The sequence below is a fragment of the Cervus canadensis genome, chromosome 1, assembly GCF_019320065.1.
Source record: "Cervus canadensis isolate Bull #8, Minnesota chromosome 1, ASM1932006v1, whole genome shotgun sequence".
NCBI lineage: Eukaryota > Metazoa > Chordata > Mammalia > Artiodactyla > Cervidae > Cervus > Cervus canadensis.
This window is the reverse complement of record NC_057386.1, coordinates 68,990,608-69,017,243: the sequence shown is the minus strand read 5'-3', so window position 1 is coordinate 69,017,243 and position 26,636 is coordinate 68,990,608. Positions and strand designations below refer to the sequence as shown.

General features: G+C 42.0%; 1 protein-coding gene across 4 annotated transcripts in view; it reads right to left on the bottom strand.

Moving 5' to 3' along the window:
* NR3C2 (nuclear receptor subfamily 3 group C member 2) overlaps positions 1-26,636 on the bottom strand; it is a 412,159-nt gene that overhangs the window by 44,977 nt on the left and 340,546 nt on the right. For all 4 annotated transcript variants that reach the window (XM_043484832.1, XM_043484841.1, XM_043484850.1 and 1 more), the window contains 2 exons: positions 10,695-10,825; positions 4,056-4,213 (listed from right to left, as the gene is read on the bottom strand). In XM_043484832.1, coding sequence (XP_043340767.1) covers positions 4,056-4,213; positions 10,695-10,825 — 289 coding nt within the window. The remainder of the gene's footprint in view (positions 1-4,055; positions 4,214-10,694; positions 10,826-26,636) is intronic.

The window sequence follows — 26,636 nt, the reverse complement described above, 5'->3', positions numbered from 1 at the left end:
AGCGACTAACACTTTCCTTCCAGGGAGACATCACCGCACAGCTATTAGAATGGCTAAAACGAAAAAGACGAATGATTCTGCATATCAGCAAGGGCGTGGGGCGATCTGTATTCACACACACACTTCTTGAGGGAATACACAACTATCCAAACACTTTGGAAAATAGTTACACACCTACCATATGACCCAGGTCTTCCACAGCTGCTAGTTATTCACTCAAGAAAAAGAAACAGTGTCCATATACAGACATATATGACGTACAATTCTGTGTGTGTGTGCTCAGTCGCTAAGTCATGCCTGACTCTTTGAAACCCCATGGGCTGTAGCCTGCCAGGCTCCTCTGTCCATGGGATTCTCCAGGCAAGAATACTGGAGTGGGTTGCCATGTCCTCCTCTAGGGGATCTTTCCAACCCAGGGATCGAACCCAGGTCTCCCACATTGCAGGCGAATTCTTTACCAGCTGAGCTACCAGGGAAGCCCAACTTTCTCTGAAATTGTCCCTAATTTGGAAACAATCCAAATGTCCATCAATGGGTGACGGGACCACCAAACTGTGGAATATCTTCACAATGGGAGGTTAGAGGCAATAAGTAGGAATGAAGTATTGCTATATGGCAACAGCATGGACGAATCCCCAAATAATTATGTCACATGAAGGAAGCCAGATACAACAGACTATATACCATAACACTGTATAATCCCATGTATGTGAAACACTAACATATACCAACCAATTTACATTGCCAGAGAGCAATCCAGAAAGCAGCTGGGGAGGAGGAGGTAGCAGGATAGGTGATGGATAATCAACAAAGTCTACTATAGCACAGGGAACTATATTCAATAGCCTGTGATAAAAGATAATGGAAGTGAATATATATATACATGTATAATGAAACACTTTGCTATATAGCAGAAATTAACACTGGTGTAAATCAAGTATACTTCAATTTTTTAAAAAGGCACAAGAAAACTTCTGGAGTGATGGATATGTCTGCTGTCTTGACTTCAATAATCGTTTCAGGGGTGTATACATGTGTAAAGCATCCCAAATGGTACGCTTTAAGTGTGTTCAGCTTATTTTGTATCAATTTCACTGTAATAAAAAATACTAAAAATATATTCATAGGAAGGACTGATGCCAAAGTTCCATTGCTTTGGTCACCTGATGTGAAGAGCCGATTCACTGGAAAAGATCTTGATGCTGGGAAGGCAAAAGGAAAAGGGAGTGGCCGAGGATAAGATGGGTTAGGTAACATCACCCACTCAAAGGTCATGAATTTGAGCAAACTCTGGGAGACAGTGAAGGACAGAGGAGCCTAGCATGCTTTAGCCCATGGGGTGGCAAAGAGTCAAACACGACTTAGCGACTGAACAACAAGACACTGATTTGCTTTGGGGGGATCTAGCAGAAAATCATCATTTATGGTTCAGACATTTGGCAATTGCTTCCTGAGTAGCCACTGGCAACCAGCTCACTGTGCTGGTGCTAAAAACAAGCCAGCAGAGGACAGTCTGACATCCTGACTACTGGTGTGGCCTCTGGGGGTTTTCACCATCCCACGCTGCACTGAGATTCCCAAAGGCATTGAGATTCCTTAAGGCAGTAGATAAACAAGTTTTAACTTCTGTTGTTGAGACTCATTATATGCAAAATGCTTCAAAGTGTATCATCTTTTTCATGAGATCAGTGAAAGAAAGTGAAGTTGCTCAGTCGTGTCCGACTCTTAGCGAGCCCATGGACCGCAGCCTACCAGGCTCCTCCATCCACGAGATTACATGATGCCAATTACACACTCATTTTACAACTGTACTTGTGCCTGCCCAATCGTTTGCACAAATAACACAATTCATCAAGAAAGAATCACACCTTCTGCTCCCCAGCCCCCTGCCCCCAGCCCAGGTCTGTTAGGGCAAACAGTGACTGAAACTGCCCACCCTGGCAAGCCACCACAGTAACTATCTGCATGAGTTGTTTTACAACAGGAGGTCCTGGTAAGGAACACGGAACTCACAAGCCACCACCAACTGGAAGCATTTGGGAAACGTCAAAAGGAGATGCCACATGTCCTAACAACCTTCCAGAATCCTCCTCACTGGAATCCACCTTGGCTGAATGAGCTGCACGCCACGAGGAAGGACCCTGAGTCAGAATAAAGAATAACTGGCCAGAGAACCTGGGAACTAACCCCATCACTATAAAACCCAAGACTTTGAGCAACGCCTTAGAGCGGTCCTCCTGGGTTCCCTTACCCTCCTGCTCTTCACCCAGGCGCCCCTTTCAATAAAGTCTCTTGCTTTGTCAGCATGTGTGTCTCTTTGGATAATTCATTTCTGAGTGTCGGACAAGAGCCCACTCTCGATCCTGGAAGGAAGGACTTAAGTAAGTAAGTGTTAATTGCTCAGTTGTGCCCGACTCTTTACAACCCCATGGGCTGCAGCCTACCAGGCTCCTCTGTCCATGAGATTTTCTAGGCAAGGATACTAGAGTGGGTTGCCGTTTCCTTCTCCAGGGGATCTTCTCAACCCAAAGATTGAACCCGGGTCTCCTGCACTGCAGGCAGATTCTTTACTGACTGAGCTACAAGGGAAGCCCCTCGATCCTAGAAGGGGTCCTCCTTTCTGCAACAGTTCCACTAAGCAAGACTTTCAAGAAAACCAACAGGAGAGAGTAACAGTGCTCCTGATTCTTGGGTGGATTATCCTGCCTCATGCACTACTTTCCTTTACTTCCTTTTGTGAGAGTTGTGGAGAGCCCTGTTGGCTGTGTTCCCCAAAGTCTTGTAGCCCATCATTTATTATCCCTGAGATTTTCCATTAAGTTATGCTTTGAGGCCACTGATAACTAGCCAAACTATCTATCACTGAATTCACCTTGTGGGAATTTGACTCTTACCATGTGAAATGTTTAGAGAAAGTAAAGGCCAGTGTGATATGCACTGGGTCTTCAGTGTAAAAACCCTGGAAAGCAACACTCTTTTATCCACCAACCCAAAAAGACATACCATTCCAGAGGCATAAACAAATCTCTAAAGGATGAACCATTATTTCAGTAGTAACACAATTATAATATTGGTCATCAAGCCTGTCAACATTGTCCTCAGCAACACAGAAATAGTTGAAAAAGGATTTCTTATCCAAATCACATGGGCTGAACTTGGGCAATAAATTTTCCAAAAGAAAGCAAATATAAAAACGTTAAATTAGCATGACCGTGTACAACATTTTTTGAACCAGAACTGAAGAAACTGCTTGCAAAATGAAATGAGAAGCACATTTTAAGTGGCATGACAAACCAAGTTATCCAAATCAGTATTTTGTAGAAAGTGCTAACACCTTGACTACATCTGTAATTCAGTAAATTAGAAACAAGCTCAAGAGTTTACTTTCCATATTTACACAAGACAAGAAGGGTGACTCCTATGAAGAATAGTGAATATAAGATTTCTGAATCTGGCAAAGAATGAGATGATCCCAGCTGGCCCTAGACCACTAATAATGTTTTTGAAAGATTGGGTTATTAGATGAACAGTTGTAGAAGATGGATATTATTTATGCAATGCTAAAGCAAACATTCCCATTAACCAAACATTTCCTAAATTGCCAGCAGAAATGAGAAACTTGATCTGACACCTGTAGGAAATCTGAGACCCTTCTCTTGCCTGTAGCTCAGGGTTTTGCCACGATGGTGCACATTTCTCTTATACTCTGCTCAGGGGGGGAAAGGGCCACACCTTTGACTTTAAATGAAGTTTGTTTCAAAGGTATTCTGAAAAGAACAATTTTCTTCCTAATCAGCTTTTTTGTTTTTAATTGAAAATGTTGGGATCCTAGTCCCCTGACCAGTAATGGAACTGTACTGGAAGTATGGAGTCTTAGTCACTGGATTGACGGGGAAGTCCCCTAATCAGTTTTTAAACTCTCGTTGCCTCCCGTGGATAATATACCCCTATTCTTCCCAAAGCCTCAAGAACTTTCTCAGCTCTCCGGTTTCTCTGGGTCCACAGTGTGTGGCTGCGGATCCTTCCTTTGACAGACGCCAGGAGGCTCTACTTACGTCATGCATGGAGTCCAGAAGCTTGGTCAGTTGGTAGAACCTCTGCCAGCTCTGCCCAGAATTGTTGGGACACTTCGTTACCATCTTTCTCAGCTCCTTGATGTAATTTGTCCTCATTTCTTCAAACGCAGCCTGGCTTTTGAGGCCATCCTTTGGAACTGTGGTGAAGGAATATAGACATATTAAGGTCTCAAAACGGAAAACAGCTTTAGCATCTTCGTGGTTAAACGGCTTGGACTATTTTGAGGTCATGAGGCTCACACTTTGAGACTGACGCTGCATCTTGCTTGTTGCCATTTATGAATAAATGTGTGTACTCAGTTGCTCAGTCGTGTCTGACTCTGTGTGACCCCACAGACTGCAGCCTGCCAGGTTCCTCTTCCTCTGTCCATGGGATTTTTCTGGCCAGCATTCTGGAGTGGGCTGCCAGTTCCTTCTCTGGGGGATCTTCCTGACCCAGGGATCGAACCTGCGTTTCCTGCGTCTCCTGTATTGCAGGAGGATTCTTTACCACTGAGCCACAGGGGAGTCCTTTATGAGTAAATATGGCAGCTAAATAATGGTTAACCTCTGTACACACATATACAAAAGAGTAACTGGTTTAGCAGGGGTATGTAAGAATGCACTTTGCTTATGTTAACTTGCTTAATGTTGACATCAATCTTGAGACATAGTCATTATATTATTCTCATTTCACAGATGTGGAAACTGAAGGTTTAATCACTAGCCCAAGGACACAGTAAATACATGGCAGAGAAAGAGCAGAAACCGAGGTCTGTTTCCAATGTCTGTCTCTTAACCACAATGCTGCACTATCCTGTGGCCTGTCATCAAAGTTTTTATGAACCCTAACTTGCCAATACCTCAGATGCAGGAAAATATACTTCAATTTTTCAGGACAACTGGAAGAAACACAGACAATCTAAGCTGGGGCTGAAATTAGAAATTCAAGTTCAAATGTCAAAAGACACTTGGGGAAACCGGTTGTCTATCGGGGGAGGACACGCTGCAAAGAAGCACTTCCTATTCTCTTTGCTCTAAGGTCACATGACCACTGAGGCAGTTTCACGTGACCACCCAGACAGCCTGCTGGCAGGTCTGTGCCCGGATTTGCATGTGTGATGGGTAACAGGACCCTACTCTACAGCAAAACAAGATCAAAAACTTCTGAAGGGAAGAAATCACATTCATCTTTATCTTCAATAAGAGAAAATTAAGAAGTATGTTTTCTTCTTTCTTTGTATAGAGTGTGTGTGTGTGTGTGTGTGTGTGTGTGTGTGTGTGTGTGTGTGTATTTATGTTAGACTTTTGCAATCCCATGGACTGTAGCTTCCCAGGCTCCTCTGTCCATGGAATTCTCAGGCAAGAATAATGGAGTGGGGTGCCATTTCTTTCTCCAGGGGATCTTCCCAACCCAGGGATTGAACTCAGGTCTCCTGCATTGCAGACAGATTCTTTACCATCTGAGCCACCAGGGAGGCCCTTTAGAGTTGCTAGTTTTTTCTAATTAAATGAAAAACATTTCACTGAAAATAATACTTTGAAATTCAGCACCTGTAAGCATAATGAGTGCTTCTGGGACTGCAAAGGAGATGCTCTTTCCCAGGACACATGTGAGCACAGTTTATGGAGACAGGGAGCAACCTGTGCCTACATTCTGGGAGGAGATGTAGGGCGGAGTGTAAACTACAGATGCTCCCTTTGAAATCTACTTACATGTTTGCTTTTGTTCATTACAGCCAATAAGTACTTATGCTTTAACTCTGAAAAATAAAGTCACTGAGAACTTTCACTTTTGGAAGATGAAGATGAGAAAAATTCACCTTGTGATATTAATAGTCTGAGTATGACATTGCTCTTACTTTCATTTCTCAATTGCACATGCTATCTGCTAATTTATCATAACTGGTATCAATAAAAATTCACTTGGGTCATCAGCTCCTTAGAACAGCTAAGTATGTTTTTGAGTGTTACATGTAACCCCGAGAGTCAAGAATACCACTGCTCCCAAAGAAACCCTGTTGTCCTATATAAAGATATGGATTATCTTGCAAATTAACTTCACACATGATGTTAATGACCTCCTTGAGTTTTAATTGTTGAGGCTTTTGATTTGTGGTTTATCTTAACTCTATTTTTGTGGGGAAAAAATAAATCCCTTGTAGGCACTACACACATTCCTGAGGCTGCCACAGTATTAGTTGTGGTTTCAAATATTTGACATTCACACTCAGAATTAAATGTCATTCATTTTTTTTCTTTCAAATTAAACCCTTGTTTTAAAAGTATTTAAAAAAACATAAAGAAGGATGGTAATAAGTAGAATGTTAACTGTGAATCTATAGATTCGCTTTCTACCAAAATTTTAAGGTTAACCCAAAACTTTATAAAAGAAACTGTGAGTTTATATATAAATGCTTTCACAGCTCACCTGTTGATACACATTTTTTTTTAAGTTTCAAAATGTTATGGAGTAAACCTTTCATTTTTCAATACAGATACTCATGGATATCACACATTTAAAAAATTATCTAAAATTAGAATGAAGTGAGTACATTTCATGACTATATTTCAGTGTATTTGGTGTAGCTACTGAGATTCACCAAAAGCTTTCATATTTCTGACAGTTGTGTTATCAAAAATTCTCAAGATTATGAACAACTTGTGTCAAATATTACTTGTGTTTTACTGCTGTGACTGAAATATATTGTACCATTTTCCCAGCCAGATATTTCAGAAGTTGAAACAGACCCACAAATAAAAGAGAACTTAGGCAAAACCTCAAATTTTGGAGGTCTGCCTAGATTTTCTGAATTTACTTATTAAATGCAGCAGGGCTCCTGGAAATCATCCAGAGTCTATGGGCTGGAGAAGAGCAAAGAGACAGCTGGGTGGGAAGCTGGTTTGCTTTCCTGTGTGAGCAAAAAGAACATGATCTTCTTGATGTCACAGCTTAACTTTCCTCATACACTGGACATCAGGTGTATAATGTAACCTTCCAAATAAGAAAAAATTTTCATACATTCTATCACAGATTAGCAAAATAAGCTTACTAAAGCCTCAAGTTTTCATGATTTATACAGTTCTTTACTTCTGTTCTGGTTTCTTATTTTGCTTTTTCTGCATCAACAAAAATCAGCCTTGAATGTACTCAATTACCTGGAAGCTAATAAATTAATTTGGGGAGCTAAATGATATCAGAATTGATTGTAAGGCTGACTGATTAAATGGATGTAAAAGGACAAGACACCAATAACAACTGAGTGGCCGATGTTTGTAAAGGATTATTATCATGTACATTTTTAGAAAAAAATTTAAATTCTATCACCCATCTGATATATTTTTTTCCTTTTTTCTTTTTATAAATTTCTTCTAATGGTTAATGATATAGCTTGGAAAGGGGACTAAAATCACTGTTGCTGAATTTAAAGAGTACATTTCCAGGGAATTCCCGGGCAGTCCAGAGGTTAGGACTCTGGGCTTTCACAGCTGAGGGCACAGGTTCAATCCCTGGGCGGGGAACTAAAAGTACATTTCCCAAGTTATGTTCTAGAAAGGATAAGTAGGGAGCCTCAGACACCTTGAAGAACAGCAGAGCAGGGAGAAGAGCCTGGTTCTACCGAGCCTGTGGACGAAGTATTGCAAAGACAAGCTCCTGAATGTGGGCTGAGCGTATAGTGAGGAAGGCGGGTTCTGAGGAGTGGTGCGGCCTGCGGTAAGCTAGGGCAAGCATGGGCTGCCCTGTGCAATCAAAGTCCATGAAGATCAAACACGACAAAAGGCCGAAAGCAACCTGAAAAGCCCTGCCAGCCAAGCGAAACACAGCTGAGACTCGCTGACCCCACCGCCCTCCCAGGCTGCTGGAGTCCAGCCCAGCCAGCTCACCCTCCCCTCTCCCTGCGGCTGTCCCCTGCTGCCAGCCTGCTTTCCACCCATGCATCCGGCTGGAAGGGAAGGCCAAAGCCCTGGGTCTGAGTCCTAATTCACCAAGGAGGCTGCACAAGTTCACACCTGCTTGCCTCTGTCTTGTCCACTTTAGACAAGCTACCAATCTTGCAGCGTTAAATTAGGCAATAGGTAGAAAAACTCTGGGAACTGAGAGACGCTAATGTGTGTAGAGCAGATATTGATCCAATCGGCCCCTGGCTCCCCCCTTCCTGTTCTATCTGGTACAGGCTTCACTGTTCCCCAGACCCAATCCCTCCGTGCTGGGATCATCATCTTTTCTTATCCATTCTATCCTCAATGCTTGGCTGCTCATGCCACTCACTTCCAAATGGCTCCACTGAAAACCCTTCACCCAAGCCACTGATTCCTGGGCCAAGGGGAGCGCTGGGCATGACTTAGATGCTCTTTTCAGCTTCCAGGGGGTCATTCGACAGCCTTTGCTCCTTTGAAGTCGGCGCCACTCACCCTGGTGTCCTGGCACCCAGGACATTTCTCCATTTCTTCAGGGGTCCCGGCACTCAGTTCCGAGATTTCCTCTCTATCCTGTCTCCTGCCATCATCCCAGACTCACCCTCGTCTGATGAGAGCTTCCTCAAACTCCTTCCCCTTTGTTTGGAAAGGCTTGTGCCGTTGTCTGGGGAAGAAGCGTTTAGCACCCTTGCCAAGGCTAATCCTGCCTCCCTTGTCTCTCCTGGCTCCTTCTACCATCGAGTTCTTTCCTCCCATGCTTGGTTCCAGACGCCCAAAGCAGCATCCCATCAATCTGCAAGTCCCCAGCCGTCTGGCACCTGCCTGATGCCGAATGGTCAACCCCAGTAGGCTTCTGTCAGCATGCTTGGCTTCCACGGGAAGCTGTGCCATGATCACGCCTCCGGGAAGCCTTGAACTCTTGGCCACTCCTCTGGCTCCCTGATGGTCCTGCCTGTCCCTCAGCGTGCCATCCTCCTTTCAAGCACCTCAGCGGATCTTCCCTCTTCTTCCTGTGGCTCGGCACCCCCACTTGCCATTGTACTTTCCTGTTCTGCAAGGATCATGTCAAGCTTATATCTCAATACCCAAATTTGTTTCCTGAGTTCTAGTCCCCCAGTTTCCCCCTTTTCAGGCCCCTCTCTGAGGCTATGCACGCTCAGTCGTGTCCGACTCTGCGACCCCATGGACTGAAACCAGCCAGGCTCCTCTGTCCATCAGATTCTCCAGGCAAGAACACTGGAGTGGGTTGCCATAACATCCTCCAGGGGATCTTCCTGACCCAGGGATGGACCTCACATCTCCTGTATCTCCTGCATTGGCAAGTGGGTTCTTTATCCCTCAGCCACCTGGAGAAGTCATTTTACACTCCATAAAATCTGCTCCAATCCCAACACGAATGTACTTCTCTTCACAGTATCACTACCACCTCACAAATATCTCTGCCCTCAAAACCCAGGTTATTTCTGATCCAGACCATTTTGCGTCCCCCTTCTCGTCAAGGCTGACTCTGCAGTGTGTCTTGAATGCATCTGGTGCTGTCAGCAAGCTACCCACCACCATTAAGAAAGTGAAAGTGTAGTCAGTCACTCAATCATGTCTGACTCTTCGTGACCCCGTGGACCATAGCCCGCCAGACTCCTCTGTCCATGGGATTTCCCAGGCAAGAATACACCATTATTCAGGCTGTTATTTCAGCAGCCTCACAACAGGCCTCTGGGCTTCCAGTCTGGCTCCAATCTCTGTCTGACTTGGCCTCTGTCTCTCTTCATCCCATTCCCTTTCCTCCAGTCTATCTACTGCCAGACACTCTTCATGAAGCCATGAAGGACCCCTGTGGCCATGTCAGCCCACTGCTCAGAGCCTTCTGGACCACACTCCCCTGCTTGCCTAATAGACATCAGATGTCTTCAACAGGTGGGAATCTTCTGGTTCAATCTACAGGGCAACCATGCCTCCCCAATCCAATAGTACCTAATATGCCTTGAAAAATTAGTGGATACATAAATGAGATAAAAAATGAAAATCATAAACAGGCAAAACAACTCCCCAGAGCTAAGCACTATTATGTAGGACTGCTTCCCACCCCACCATGCTCTCTCATGCTCCCCAGCAGGAAGATCAGCTCATGCCTCGGACTCAATCCCTCACCTTGGCAAAAAGCTCTCTTGAGATGAAGCTTCATCAAGAATCCTCTGATGCCAAGAAGTGAGCATGTGCTTCCCTCCTCTGAGCCCCCAGGACAGTTTTTATCATGGCAGACAATCACTTTCCACAGGGTATTAAAATAACCTTGAATTTATCTTACGGGAGATAGTGAAGGACAGGGAAGACTGGCGTGCTGCAGTTCACGAGGTCGCAAAGAATCGGACGTGACTCAGCAACTGAACAGCAAAAACAAAAACTCCCCGAGGGTTGAGGCTGCACCTCATTCATTCTGGTAGGTCCTGAGCTGCCCAGTCCCACCATACATGTAACGGACACTTCACGGATCCTCAGTGGCCGGACGGATGAAGGGATCAAGGCAGGGGCACCACCCAAGGCTTCTAACTCTGCAAGTAACTTAATTCATCCTGCACCAAAGCACTCTGCTCACCTCCTCTTACTGTGTGTGTTTTTTTTTTTTTTTTTAATACACTGACTACCTGGCCCTAGAAGGAGACTAGTCTCCTAAAGGGAAGATGATGTGACAGTGTAAAAAAGGCCGGTTGGACATCAATTTACTTGTGCTCAGCAGCAGCAACACTTTCATTACGGTGTATTCCTCGAAGGTGAGCTGCAGCCGGACGAACTGAAGGCTGATCTGGTGCATCCCCTGGCAGAGCTCATACATGGCAGACTGGTGCATCTTCTCTCTGCAAGGAAAAGCAAAGATGTCTGAGAATGGAAGGCCCAAGACCAGACCCAGACCAGAAGCCCCAGGGAGCCCATGGAGAAATCTGAGTCTGAGTTATGCCTTTGGCTTTAATGCGTAGCAGACATGTATTTGCAAGAGAAATCAGCTGCCTAGCACGGTGACTGGTAAATTGCCTCTTGACCAACCTAGCCAGGCTGTTTATTCGTCCCCTGGGAGAATGTCAGAAGCACCGAAACCAACCTTTTTCAAAGCATGCCATGATTCCACTTTACATCAAGAGTGATAACGTGTGATGGTGCTGTGTGCGATCCTGAGATCGTCCATGGAGTGGAGAAGATGCTGTGACGTGGGGTGAAGCCCAGAGATTCCAAGCACTTACTGTGTGGAAGAACTGTGTTAGATGCTATGGACACACGACAACGATAACCAGTCTTACTTCCACATGGACCTCTGTTACCCTCCCATAGAGGTCGTGAAATGTGCCTGATAACGCTTTGCAGCAACACATTTAAAAAGAAAAACCAGGCACTTCCCTGGAAGTTCAGTGGTTAAGACTTCACGTTCCAATGCAGTGGATATGGGTAAAATTCCTGGTCAAAAAGCTAAGGTCCCACATGCCTTGTGGCCAAAAAACCAAAACATAAAACAGAAGCAATCCTGTAACAAATCCAATAAAGACTTAAAGAAGGAAAGAGAAAGTGAATTTTGAAAAGTAAAGGGAAATCAGACAACATTTAAAAAGATTCCTCAAATGGAATCTCTCTGGTACAGAAGATGATGATTTGGGAATCTGTGTGAAACATACACATGTCCATTCAACCAACCAACAGAGCCAATCTCTATGCCAAAACCCAAGTGCTTCCATAAAAATCCACAAGATATTACAACAGAAGTCATGATTATCTCTTTCTGTGAGAAGGAAGGCAGGCATCGTTTAACTGTTCAGATGTTCTTCCTCAAAGTGATAAATCTCCCGGGAGGCCCTGGGTAAGTACCAAGTTATGATGACCAGAAAGAAATGAGTGAAAAAGAGACGACTAGAGAGAAACAGGTCTGCTGACTCAGGCCACAGACACAGAGGAGCTGACGATGACTGATCCATGTCTATGAGTGATGGAATGCAGGCGAGTGTCTGTGGCAAAACCATCCTGGGTACCTCTTCCAGGATGCACTCTTGGGTTCCAATGGCAAAATTCTCTCTTTTCTCAAGTCTCAAAGCCACTTGTAAAAAACTCATCATAGAACACAGAGCATTTTTCTTGGTATTACTGTTATATGTTTTTCTATCCCTGTAATAAGCTGGGAGGTATTTTTGCCATTAAAAATTAAAAGAAAAAATTTTTTTAATTTACAAAATTTTAAATTTAATTTAAAATTTTAAAATTTATATAAAAAATGCAACATGTTGGATCTTATTTCCCCTACTAGGGATCAACCCTGTGACCTTTGCATTGGGAGCACAAAGTCTTAACCACTGGACTGCCAGGGAAATCCCTACATTTACTTTTTAATTGAAGTATAGTTGATTTACAATGCTGAAATTTCTGCTCTACAGCAAAGTGATTCAGTTATATATATACACACACACACTTTCTTTTTCATTGTGGTTCATTGTGGGATATGGAACACAGTAGGACCTTGTGGTTTATCCATTCTATATATAATGCTTTGCATCTGCTAATCCCAAACTTCCAATCCTTCCCCACCCACCCGCCTTGGCAGCTACAAGTCTATTCTCTATATCTATGTGTCTGTTTTTGTTTCATAGATAGGTTCACTTATGTCATATTTTAGATCCCGTACATAAGTGATATCACTTGGTATTTGTCTTTCGAGGAGCTATTTCTAATTAAGGAAATATTTTCAAAATACCTGCACACACATCCAAACTCAAACACACACACACACACACACACACAAATAGCAGGAGACTATGGATCCACCATGAAGAATTAAGAATGCAAATATATGCTAACATCTTTGCCATACTTACTTCAGATCTTTAAGAAGTGAACACAGCCTAGTTAAGTCCTGCTCTGCCTCCCTCCTTGTCCCTATCCATCTTCCTCATTCAAGAAGGGAGCCACCCACCTTGGGAGATTCCCATTTCCTCTCAGATATGTACACTTTATACACATGTATGTATTCAGAAAAACAGCACCCAGTACTACTTTGTTTTATGTAAATTTGAAATTAGAAATGCACATCCTTCTGCAACTTATTTTTATTCACTGTTGTGATTCTGCGATGTATCTGTTTTAATACAGGTAACTCCAAGTGAAGTCATTTTTTCTGCAGCGCCTTTCATTTGTCTGAACACACCACAGTTTACTAATCCTTTCCACTCCGGAAGGACACCGGGGTTGCTTCCGCTTTATGGCTATCACAGATGAGGCCCCAGGGACATCCTTGGGTGTTTCTCTAGGCTATAGGATGAAAATAGAACTGCTGAGTCATGGATGTGCGCACAGCTGCTGCTTTCATCCAACCAGGAGGAGATGAGATGTCCTTTTGTTCCAAGTCCGGCCAACACTCATCATTAACCCGTTTGAATTGTTTTTGCTACTTGATGAGGGCTGAAAGGTTAGCCCCACTATTGCCTTTATTTGCATGGTCATGATTACCAGCAGGCTGAACATTTTTCAAATGTTTTTTGACCATTTGGGTTTCTTCTTTTGCTATTTGTCTTTTCATATCTTTAAATACTTTCAGCTTTTCTCTCCTTCTATCACCAATTACCATCTTTATTCATAATTTTTTTGCCCTATAATTTCCGTCCGATATTAATATTGTTTCTTCCTTATTCCCTCCCTCTCTTCCTTCCTGTCTCTTTCTTTCACTCTCTCTTTAGAATTAGCCTAAAGAAATCTAAAGTCTTTAGAATTAGACTTCTCTAGTGGTCCAGTGGTAAGGACTCTGCGCTCTCACTGTGAGGGCCCAGGCTCCAACCCTGGTCAGGGAACTAGGATTCCATAAGCCATGTGATGCAGTCAAAGGGGAAAAAAAAAAGAATTTGCCTGGAATGCCCTTTAAAAAAAAATCCCTTGTTTACAAAGTTCCCACATAATTATATTTCACACATGTTGCTTATAAACAGCAAAAAGCTTAATTTTAAAAGTCTGAGAGTCTCTGTATTACAATAGCTTGGTTTAATCTGTTTTCATTTATCATGATTATTAATTTATTTGGAAGTTTTTCCTACCATTTTAACTTCCTCTCCTCCTTTCCTTCTACTTTGTTTCCTTTTATTAAATGGGTCCAGCTTAAAAAAAAAAACTCTTTGCTCATCTACTGGATTTAGAAGGTTCACATTCTATTTTTACTCTTAACATAAGTTATGAACTTGCATATTTAAAAATCTAAAGTTAATCAACAGCTTTTCCACGAGGAACAGAAAAAATGTAGAGTACTTTATCTTTGGTCTACTGCTTCCCATTTTCACGGTATCGTTCTTTAGTATTTAAACTTCCACTTGTTTTCAAATTACTGCTGAGGTCTCTCTCTCTCTTAACATCCACACCTCATGTCTGTTTAGAGTTATAAATGTATTTCTTTGATCACTGCTGTTAACTGCACTTCACTCCTTACTACTGGGTTCAATTTCTTATTGAAGAATATATATACATATATAATTAAAATTCTGCAGCAGTCAGTCACTGAATGTTGAAATCTTTCAGTCTTGCCATGCCTGAAAGTGTTTTTATTTCACCTGCATTCTGGAATGATAGTTTAACACGTTATAGATTTCTAGTGTGACAGGCAACCTCCTTCAGTACTTTGAAGATAGTATTCCACTACACCTGGATCTTCACCACCACTTTTGGGAAATATCTTGTCAGTCTAATTGTCTTTCTCTTATAGGTAGAGAACTAGTACTTTCTCTCGGTAGCTTAATAAAAACTTGCTCTGTTTATTTTTGATGCCTGCAGTTTCAGTATGAGGAACTGAAGTATACACTTATTTTTACTCCTCTTGCTCAGGATTTGGTGTCCTTATTTGATTTGAAGATGCAGTTATTTCTTCAGTTCTGAAATGTTCTTAGACATTATTTCTCCAAATACCACCCCCAGCCCACCTATTTTTCCTTTTTGAACTCCTACTAGTGGGTTAGACCTTTTCATTGAATCTTCTGCATTAACCACCGTTTCCTATTTCCTATCTTCTCATCTCTTCATACTGTGTCCCAGGTGGCTCAGTGGTAGAGAACCCGCCTGCCAATGCAGGACACAAAAGAGATGTGGGTTTGACCCTTGGGTCGGGGAGATCCCCTGGAGGAGGGCATGGCAACCCACTCAAGTATTCTTGCCTGGAGAGTCCAATGGGCAGAGGAGCCTGGTGGGCTATGGACCAAAGGGTCACAAAGAGTCAGATATGACTGAAGCGATTTAGCACGCACACCCACATGGCATTCTAGGTGATTTTCTCATCTATTTTTCTAATATTTTTTTTTCTATGTAATCTGTTTAATGTCTATAGTGTTTTGATTTTAATGTTTTTCATGTCTTGTGCTTGCTTGCTGAATTGTGTCTGACTCTTTGCAACCCCACGGACTGGAGCCTCCCAGGCTCCTCAGTCCATGGGATCTCCCAGGCAAGAATATTCGAGCACATTGCCATTTCCTCCTTTGGAAATGGCATGCTAGGTGCCTAGAAATGCTTGATTTAGTTTTTCCTCAAACATTTCTGTTATTTTCCATGAGATACTTCTTACTTTATGGTTATTATATCTCCTTTCTCTAAATTATACCTTATCTATTACATCTCTAACTACTTTCAACATGTTTATTTTATAGTTGGTTTAAAATGTTTTAAATTCATTTTTGGGGGGATGCTCATAAGCCTGTCCAGCATGTTTTATTATTTAGGCATATACTGTTTTCTAGGTGAACCCCAGGGCACTGTCTTGTGGGAGGGACTCTACAGGAAGTTTTAGCATTTATAGCTATCAGGGGTACAAGCATTTCACTTGATCTGGACCAGTTTTGATGCTAAATTTTCAGCTTAATTGCTTTTTGCAAGACTCATGTAGTTTAAATTTAGACTCCACACTTGATGTGATGCAGGCTTGTGGTTCTTATTTCTTTCAGCTTCCTTGCCACGTCCCTGGCCTGGCTGGCTTGCTGGGTTTACTGTCCGTGTTAGTAGACAGTGAAATCTTTTCAGAGCCTGGGGGCTCCATTTCAGGCCCAGTCTTGCTGGAGTCTACATTCTCCTGTCCTGCTCCTGTTTGCCTTCTAACACCCATCCCTACGGCGTTTTTCTACATCCAACAATCTGAGGGCTATGTGTAGCTAGCTTTAACTCCAAGTTGAACTACTCTGGCTGTGAATGCTCTGTTCTTACACCTGTGTTTTTTTTTTTTTCTTTTGAGGTTGGTTATATACTTAAGATCTTTTAAAATACAAAATTTCTATGTGTTCACAGGGGGGAAAAAGGCTCGGTTCACTTTCACCATTCCAATTGCTAACTTTAAGCTTCTTAAAGGCAAGATCCATGTCTGATTGACCTTTATGAAGGTCAAATAGAGTCTGATAAGCAAGTGCCCTGTGTCCATCTTTATGCAAAAGTGTTTCATGAATGAATGAGAGAGAAGCAAAGTCAAAAGGAAAGAGGACAAGCGAAGACAATCAAATGAATGACAGACACGCAGATGTGATAGTGATGATTAGAGAAAGGTAACACTGAAAATTCACAGAAAGATCAAGTGGCTAATGAACTAGATACGGCTTTTGTTAAGTTCTTGAAAAGCTTCTAAGAACAAAAGGAGAGATATCGGTTGTAAAACGGGGTGAAGAGGATAGCAAATCTGGATGTCTGTGGAATATAATACAACACACATTTGATGACATGCAGTTTAAAAAGTGCACTCCTAAGCACCTGATCCCTTCAGCTTCCCTGCGCTGGAGGCAGAACAGACATCCGTGGCTTTGCCCCAGTAGAGGGTAGGAATGCATGGCCCATGGGCCCCTGAATGTGCTGGTTTTGTGAGCCTGGCATCATGTCACTTCTGAGACCTAGGCTTATCATATGTAAAACTGGGAATTAACACTAAATACCACTGTGCAGAGATGTAAGGACCAACTGTATGGAAGTTCTTAAATTATAAAGCTCTCTATGAATGTTAGCTTTTGCTGTTGATGTCATGGGGAGAACAAAATGCTTCTTGAGAGACCAATGATCATTTTGGTTAAAACAGACCAAGAAAGAATCAAATTCTTAAAATTACTTTTCAGGAAAATAAGACTGCATTCTTGTTATTATTTCTATTCACAGCATGGTAAATAAATCAGGAGAAAGACCAGAGAGTATGCAGATTTTCAAGAAAGCAGATGTGACTTGCCCAGGGTAGAACATGAGGACGAAACGTCTCATGTCAAAGTGTTTCTGTTATCAGATGTGTTAGCAAAACGTCCACACACAGATTAAAGGTTGCTTACAGAGAGACCTCAGATTCTACTTGAGAAACAGATTAGAATGTTAATGTGTAACAACACACCCCAAAAAAGTACTTTTTTGTCACTTGGATGGGAAAAGCATCTCTCTAACTCTTTCTTGAGGCATTATTACCTGAATAATCCCCACCGTTTTCAGAGCTATCACCTATGGAGTGCCTACCATACCACAATTTCGTTAGTTCTCATAATGCCTTGTGCAGACTCATTCTCATGCTTGTGACAAAGACATAATTTAGGGACACAGTGGAGCCTTGGACTTAAACCCAGGTTTTTTTCTTCAAAACACAGGCCTCTGCATGGGAGCCAAGCAATTCCTGAAGGACCCTCCCATGATGCAGCAGTGGAAAAGATATGCAGTGAAGACCATAGCATTCTCTTAAGAGTTGTATCCATGAAACTGCTGGAAATCTGTACTGAACTGGTCACCACAGCAGTGACTGGAATGAGAGATAAAGCCAAAATGATACTAGATTATGAACAGTGTTCATCAAGAGACAACTTGAAGAGGCTAATGAAGTGAAATCAAAGTCGCTCAGTCGTGTTTGACTCTTTGCGACCCCATGGACTATACAGTCCATGGAATTCTCTATGCTAGCATACCAGAATTAGTAGCCTTTCCCTTCTCCAGGGGATCTTTCCAACCCCGGGATCGAACCCACGTCTCGGGCACTGCAGGCGGATTCCTGACCAGCAGAGCCACAAGGGAAGCCCTGAAGAGGCTAGAATGTTCTTAAAATAGATCTCCAAGAGACGAACTCTTTTCTGACAGATGTATCATCTCCACTCTGTTCAAGTCCATGCCATGAGATGGTGGGAACTGGATTACTTTTAGGCTCCTGAACAGATGTATCATCTCCACTCTGTTCAAGTCCATGCCGTGAGATGGTGGGAACTGGATTACTTTTAGGCTCCTGACTCAGAAGGACCACCTGAAGGTGTTTTTCCCCAAGTTAACATCCCAGTCTCAATGACCTCACTCTTCTTCACTCTCATTTCCAAACAGAGACTCTGATGGCTGACAGTTTCAACGACCTCCATCAGAAACACGGCTCCCCAACTAAGCCTGAGGGCCACAACCGCTGAGCCCACGCTCTGCAGTAAGAGAAGCCGCCACAGTGAGAAGCCCTGGAACCACAAGCAGAGTCGTCCCCATCCGTCACACCTAGAGAAAGCCTGCACGCAGCAACGAAGACCCAGGGCAGCCATACATAAATGAAAAGGGGGAAAGATCCCTCATGCTTTTTCCTCTATCCACGCTGCTGGCTCAGTCATTTACAGCTCTCTCCTTCAGAGTGTCTCTTTGCAACTATAAAGAGGTATTTGGTACCTCAAATGTTTTTGCTGTTACATTTGCTCACTTGTTTATATTTTGCTCCCCATTATGCGGTAAGATTTTGTGTTTTTCCAATTCCACTGCCGCTGCCACTGCATGAAATTGAGTTCTCTAAATGAAGAGTACTGTGTACTCAATATAGCTTGAAATTTCAAGAAAATAGGCCATCTTAAAAACACATTTTACATCACATCATTTTTTGCACGATTAGATTAAATGCACAGAAATTTAACATACATCCAAAGAAGTTGAAACAAGGACAATCTTTTCAGCATGATATGGGGATTAATTTTGCAATGTCACAAAAATTTTCTCTGCTACCTGCTTTTATTCATTAGATAGTCTTACCTCATTTTGAATTTAAAAAAAAAGGTAATAATATACAGATTACTTTGGGAAAGAGATGAAATATATATAGATATGTACAAAAAATAAAAGTAAATGCAAAAGTTACCTGTGAACAGTGGGGCTAATATAGAGCCAGTAGGAGACTTTTGATGTAGGAAATATCCCTGTATTAAGGTGAACATCGGACCTGAATAACTGATAGTCATTGGTTTCTACTTCTAAATGTGGATACAACATCCGTTTATAAACATTGTCTCATTTGTAGGAATAGCACAAACTCTAATTTTAAATAAACACAAGAACAAAATGGTCACAGAGACCCAGCTCCAATTCAAAGACCTTAGGCTTAAATCCATGAGAAAGACAGTTCTAAAATATTCTCAAAGAAACTCTTAAAAAAGAGAGAGAAAGAGAAAGAAACATTTCAACTGTCTTATCATTTTCTCAAACTAGGAAACCACTTTTATTCACAGCTATAACTTTATCTGGTCCTTTCTTAGGATATCTATTACACTAAACTGAAATCATATGATCATTTGGAAATAGTTTTATATTATATTAAAATAACCTAATGTCTCTAAACTTGATTTACTTGGAACAAAAGTGAAGAATCAACGAATTAGAAAATACATTTTTTTCTGACTTTTGAAAGAATTTTGAGTAGGATATCGAATTTACTCTCATAATAAAAGTGGGAATTAGAGGGCCTTCTCTACTGGTCCAGCGGTGAAGAATCCACCTTCCAATGCAGGCGACTTGGGTTCAATCCCTGGTCAATGAACTAAGATCCCACATACATCAGAGCAACTAAGCTCTCATGCCACAACTACCGAGCCTGCACGCTGCAACTGGAGAGGGGTCTGCGTGCCACAGCGGAAGAGCTCATGTGCCACAAGCAGGACCCGGTGCAGCCAGGTAAGTACATAAGTAAATACATACTTTAAAAAGGAGTGGGATTTAGAAAAAGGCCCATTTAACTCAGAGTGGGAAGGGCTTCACAATTTAAATGATCTGCATGGTAGTTGCCTGCTTTTAACTTAGTGGCTAAATGATGTGAACAACTTTGTGTCTACGGGATCCATGTGTTCTTGCCATTATTATATGGTAACAGTTTTGCCCTATTTCACATTATGAGAATAGCCCATTTAACCTATTGTCCAATGGCTGTCAGAAGGAACACTCTTGTTTTGGTATTCAAGTAGTGGCCTACTAAAATATTACTAAAGATGTGCTTGAAAATCTTATTCAATTATCTGGAGGTCCATATTGGACACAGCTGACTTAGGAAATTATTGTGCCAACTAAATACATTCCTGGAATCATGTTCTGCTCTGATAGAAACAGACAACTGAAAAGCTCAAACCACAAAATATTCCCGGCTACAGGTACCACAGGACTCAGAAGCTCTAAGTATCAGCCTGAACAGCTACAGATATTCTTCATGCTGTGACCATCTACAAGGAGAATGCAAGCTAACTTCAACTTACAGAATCTCTGCAAGAATTGACAGCAGGGTCTTGAAGAGATACTGGTACACCCATGTTCATAACAGTACTACTGAAAATACCCAGAAAGTGGAAGCAATCCAATGTGCATCGACAGATGAATGATAAAGTGTGCTACATACATATGTTGAAGTATTATTTAGCCTTAAAAAGGAAGGATATTCTGACATGTGCTATAACACGGATGAAACTCGATTGCATCACGCAAAGTGAAATAAGGCAGTCACAAAAAGACAAATATCATATGAGTCCACTTCTCTGAGGTACCTAGAGTAGTCAAATTCAAAGAGATAGGAAGTAGAATGGTTGTTACCAGGGCTGGGAATAGCGGGGAGGAGGGACTTGTTTATATAACAATGTGTCAATGTATTTAACATTATTGAACTATACAGTTAGAAATGGTTAAGATAATAAACTGTACAAGTATTTTATCACAATTAAAAATTTTAATTAAAAAAGAGGATATCTGCAAATTATGACTTATAAGGGGTTAATGTCCAAAATACATAAATAGTTTCTATAACTCAATATCAAAAACAAACAACACAATTAAAAAATGGGCAGAAGACCTGAATAAACATTTTTCCAAAGGAGACCATCAGGCCATCACGTACAAGAAAAGATGTTCAGCACTGTTAATCATCAGAGAAATGCAAATTAAAACTACAATGAGATATCACCTTATACCTGTCAGAATGGCTATCATAAAAAGACCACAAATAACAAATGTTGGTGAGGATGTGGAAAAATGGGAACCCTGGTACACTGTTGGTGGGAATAGAAATTGGTGCAGCCACAGTGGAAGACAGTACAGAGGTTTCTCAAAAAGCTAAAAACAGAACTACCACAAGACCTGGCAATTCCATCCCTGGGTGTATATATCTGAAGAAAATGAAAACATTGATTTGAAAAGAAACACCCACCCTAATGTTCACAGAGGCACTATTTACAATAGTCAAGATATGGAAGCAACTTAAGTGTCCATCAACAGACGAGTGAATAAAGAAGATGTGCTATGTATATACACAATGAAACACTACTCAGCCATAAAAAAGAATGAAGTTTGGCCATCTGCAACAGCCAACCATGGACCTGGAAGGTATTATGCTTAGTGAAATATATAAAAGAGAGGAGAAAATACATTATATGATACAATTTAAATGTGGAATCTAAAAAAAAACCCCACAAATTAGTGAACATAACACAAAAAGAAGCAGATTCACAGATATAGAGAATAAACTAGTGTTTACCAGTGGGGAGAGGGAAATGAGGAGGGGCAGGATACGGTTAGGGGAGTAAGAGGCACAGTCTACTATGTATAAAATAGGTAAGGTACAACAGGGAATCAAGCCAATATTTCATAAAGACTATGAATGAAGTGAAACCTTTAAAAACTGTGGATCACTGTGCTATACACTGAAAGTTGTGTAATACTGTGTGTTAATTAGGTGAGTATGCACTCAGTCACGGCCAACTCTTTGCAACACCATGGACTGTAGCCTGCCAGGCTCCTCTGTCCATGGGATTTCCCAGGCAAGATTACTAGAGTGGGTTGCCATTTCCTACTCCAGGGGCTCTTCCTGACCCAGAGATCAAACCATCCTCTGTGTCTCCTGCACTGACAGGCAGATTCTTTACCACCTGAGAAGCCCACATTATCTATACAACAACAACAAAATCTGCAACTCATCATTCTATCTGCTATACTTTGACAGAGACTAGAAATTAAGATCTGTGTTTAATTACATAACTTCTTTTATGGTTTAGGCTTTTTATTCATTCTTTTATAATATATCAATAATCTTCCTCCATTTTTACTATTTGCCTTTTGTGTTTTGCTGCATTTTTAGTCTTACTGTATTGGTGTTTGAAAGCAGGAAGAGTGAAAATTCTTTCAAAAGCCATAGTTTTAAAAATTAGAAATGGTTCCCTAAAGGCCTGTTTGCTGTTGTTTTTGTATCCCAAGGAGGAACGGAAAATAGAACTACGTTTATCACTCCTTTCTCTTTCCAATGACACAGTTAATACATGTAATTGTTTTACACTGGTTGATTTCATAAATGCCAAAGCAGAAGTTCCCAACCCTTCCACCTATGGGAGCCTATGGAAGGTACGGTGGCATTTTAAAACTTAATATCCTTTAGCAATTTTGCACCAAACTGTACCTTCGTCACCAAAACACCTTTTCAGTGTGTGAGACATCACTTGTCTTAGTAAGAAACTAGAAAACTAAGTCTTTGAAATATTTCACTTTAACCTTTGAATCCAATTGAATCCTATGGTTTAATCAAACAAGCAACTCTCATCACCTGGAAAGTCCGTATCCTTCTTCTGGATACTAAGGCACATGTCATTTTTTAAAATCTATTTTTAATTGGCGTATAACTGCTTTACAACATTCTGTTGGCTTCTGCCATATAACAGTGTGAATCAGCCATAAATGTACATATGTTCCCTTTCTCTTAAACCTCCCTACCACCTCTTACCCATCCCACCTCTCTAGGATGTCACAGAGCATGGGGTTGGGCTCCCTGTGTTATATGGCGACTTCCCATTAGCTATCTATCTTACATATGGTCATGTATATGTCTCAATGCTTCTGTCTCAATCCTTCCTACCCTCTGCATCCCCTGCTGTGTTCAAAGTCTGTTCTGTATGTCTGTGTCTCTATTCCTGCCCTGCAAATAGGTTCATCAATACCATTTTTCTAGACTCCCTATATATGCACCAGTATATGAACTTTGTTTTTCTGACTTACTTCACTCTATATAACAGGTTTTAGGTTCGTTCACCTCTTTAGAACTGATTCAAATGTGTTCCTTTTAATGGCTGAGTAATATTCCATTGTATATTTATAACACTGTTTCTTTATCCGTTCATCTGTCGATGGACATCTAGGTTATTTCCATGTCCTGGCTATCGTTAATAGTGCTACTATGAACACTGGGATGCATTTATGCAATTATAGTTTTCTGCCCAATAGTGGGGTTGCTGGGTCATACGGTAATTTGATTCCTAGTTTTTAAAGGAATCTCCATACTGTTCCCCATAGAAGCTGTTTTAGTTTACATTCCCACCAACAGTGCAAGAGGTTCTCTTTTCTCCACACCTTCTCCAGCATTTATTGCTTGCAGATTTTTTGACAACAGCCATTCTGACCAGTGTGAGGTGATACTTCATTGTAATTTTGATTTGCATTTCTCTAATAATGAGCAATGCTGATCATCTTTTCATGTGACGGCTGGCCATCTGTATGTCTTCTTTGGAGAAATGTCTGTTTATGTCTGCTGCCCACTTTTTGACTGGGTTGTTTTTCTGGTATTGCTGCTTATATATTTTGGAGATTGACTGAAGCACATATCTTTATATGACTGTGCCTTTATATCTTTGGTATAGTGCATAGGTCCAAAATTACATGAGTGCTAAATAAATATCTGATAGCTACAGAGAACAGGTGAATCCAACAAATTTCACAGACTTTGCTTGCTCCTCAAATACAGATACAAATATAGATACAAACAAAGTCAGTGCTCACTCAGGGCTGAACTCCTTTAAGTCTCTGAAATCTCCAGAAGAAGTTTCCTAATAAACCTGCTTGCTAACATACTATTACTTCTATCAATTGCTCCAGCTGTATGCATGCGTGTGTATGTGGACGCTGAGGGCTATGTTGGAATGTACTCATCAGTAGTGCCAATCTTACAGCAGAGAGTTAAATAATTTGAGTGGGGTAGTGCACACAGATAATTACAGCAGATCTGAAGGACCAGACCTTATATCTGATACTGCAAACCACATCATTATGTCTGAATAAATCTAACATCTTGTTACATGGTCAGTCTAACAGATGGTCCCTGTCTCCAGCTTGTTATTTTCCTAAAAACAGCATGCAGAAACAGTTCTTCTTTTTCAAATCTTAATTAGAATAAAAATGACCTCAATTTGAGCATTCAAATGATGCCAGTTTATTTTTTTTTTTTTCATAGTCTTACTAGATTTTTCCTTAACGGACAAACAGAATATATCTGCAGGAGGAGCATTTTGCTAGTTGCAATTTTGATGTCTGCTCATTTTTACAGTATTGACATCATTTTTTAATAGCCAGGGCAGAACTCAGCTGCTCAAGAATTGCTGGAGAATGTTCCTTGTGGTTTGCTTTCCTGAACAGGTTTGCCTAAGGGAGTGGTCTCCCCACTATCTCCGTAACATTCATGTATTCCCCATTAATTTTACATGGTGAAACCCCAGGAACAGTTAAAAGCTAGTTCAGTGTTTTGCTTGTTACCTTAATTGATGTTCCAGAAGGGATGTGTTTCACAGAACTGCCCTTGACTTAACCATACAATTTCACTGACTTTAATGGATGTTACACAGAACAAAAGAATATGTGCCCATCAAAAAAATCTACAAGGGGCCTGGTTATAAGATGGTAACTGTAATCGACCACCAACCGTCTTAAAAATCTACAAATGTTTTAGTTTTAACCATACATTCTATAGATAGTTTTTAGTAAAACATTCTTTTGTGCCTTGTATTTTTAAATACTTACACAGCATCATTTCCTTTGGGTACAGGACCATGTTTTTTTGTTAGAGAAAGAAACATGCAGGCATAATCCACTGTGAAAAGTTTGGATTCTAGAGCAAGCTAATTGAGGCTATCTGCATGACAAAAACGTTTTGGAGTGACCAAGTCAATCTTAGTATTCACTGGATTGTGAATTCCCACAGACCAGTTGTGATATAATTCATTTAAAAAGTCCTACTGTGCAGTACAGGGAAGTATATCCAGTCTCCTAGGATAAACCATCATGGAAAAGAATACAAAAAAGAATGCACATATGTGTATAACTGGGTCACTCTGCCATACACCAGAAATGAACACAACATCGTAAATCAACTACACCTCAATAAAAAATAAGTAAAAATAAAAAAGTGATTCTGAAGCAACTTTTCATGACATACCTGTCCCTGAGATGTGTGACTAAATACTTCACACTAGGGGGAGGAGCCAAGATGGCGGAGGAGTAGGACGGGGAGACCACTTTCTCTCCTACAAATTCATCAAAAGAATAACTGAAGGCAGAGCAAACTTCGCAAAACAACTTCTGATCGCTAGCTGAGGTCATCAGGCGCCCAGAAAAGCAGCCCATTGTCTTCGAAAGGAGGTAGGACAAAATATAAAAGATTAAAAGTGAGACAAAAGAGCTAAGGCCGGAGATCCGTCCCGGGAAGGGAATCTTAGGCGGCCTTGCTTGGAGTAGGGTCCGGGCCTGAGTGCCCTGAGGTCAATCGGAGGGAGCTTCTGTGAGTTGCCAACTTGAACTGTGGGAGACCAAAGGAGAGAGAGTAAATTAACCGGCCCGAACACACTGCCGGCCGTTCGCAGAACAAAGAGACTGAGACAATCCAGAGAAGAGCTCGCAGGCTGCGGACTGGCCCAGCCCCGCCGGAGGCAGGAGGCAGGGGGGAGGGGAAGGTCGCGGCGAGACACAGGGCGCAGGCACCCGACCGGCGCGGGTGGGGACTGGGGCTGGGGACGCGGAGGGCGGAAGGCGCACGCACCCGACTGGCGCCAGAGGAAACTGAAACTGGGTCCGTGGAAGGGAGTGGGTGCGCCACACCTGGGGAGAGTGCGCCCACCAAGCCCCTGGCTGCCTGGACCGCTCTGACGGGGAAGGCACAGAGAGCAGGCGCAGCTTTTCCTTCCGCGCTTTTGTGTAACACCCGAGGGCTGGAACCTAGCGCAGCGCGGGCGCGCTCCATATAGAACAGCCGGGAGCCTGAGCAGCGCAGACGGAGAAAGCAGCGTCAGCCCCTCCCGGCAGCGCCAGCCCGTCCCCGCGGCGCAAGCCCCTCCCTGCCCCGCAGAGCGACGGAACTAGCTACCTGAATAAGAGTCCACCTCCGCCCGCCTGTGTCAGGGCGGAAATGAGGCTCTGAAGAGACCGGCAAACAGAAGCCAAATAAACAAAGGGAACCGCTTCAGAAGGGACCGGTGCAACAGATTAAAATCCCTGTAGAAAACACCGACTACACCGGAAGGGCCCTGTAGATATCGAGAAGCGTAAGCTGGAATGAGGAGCTATCTGAAACTGAGCCGAACCCACACTGACCGCAGCAGCTCCAGAGAAACTCCTAGATATAATTTTACTTTTTTCTCTTTTTTT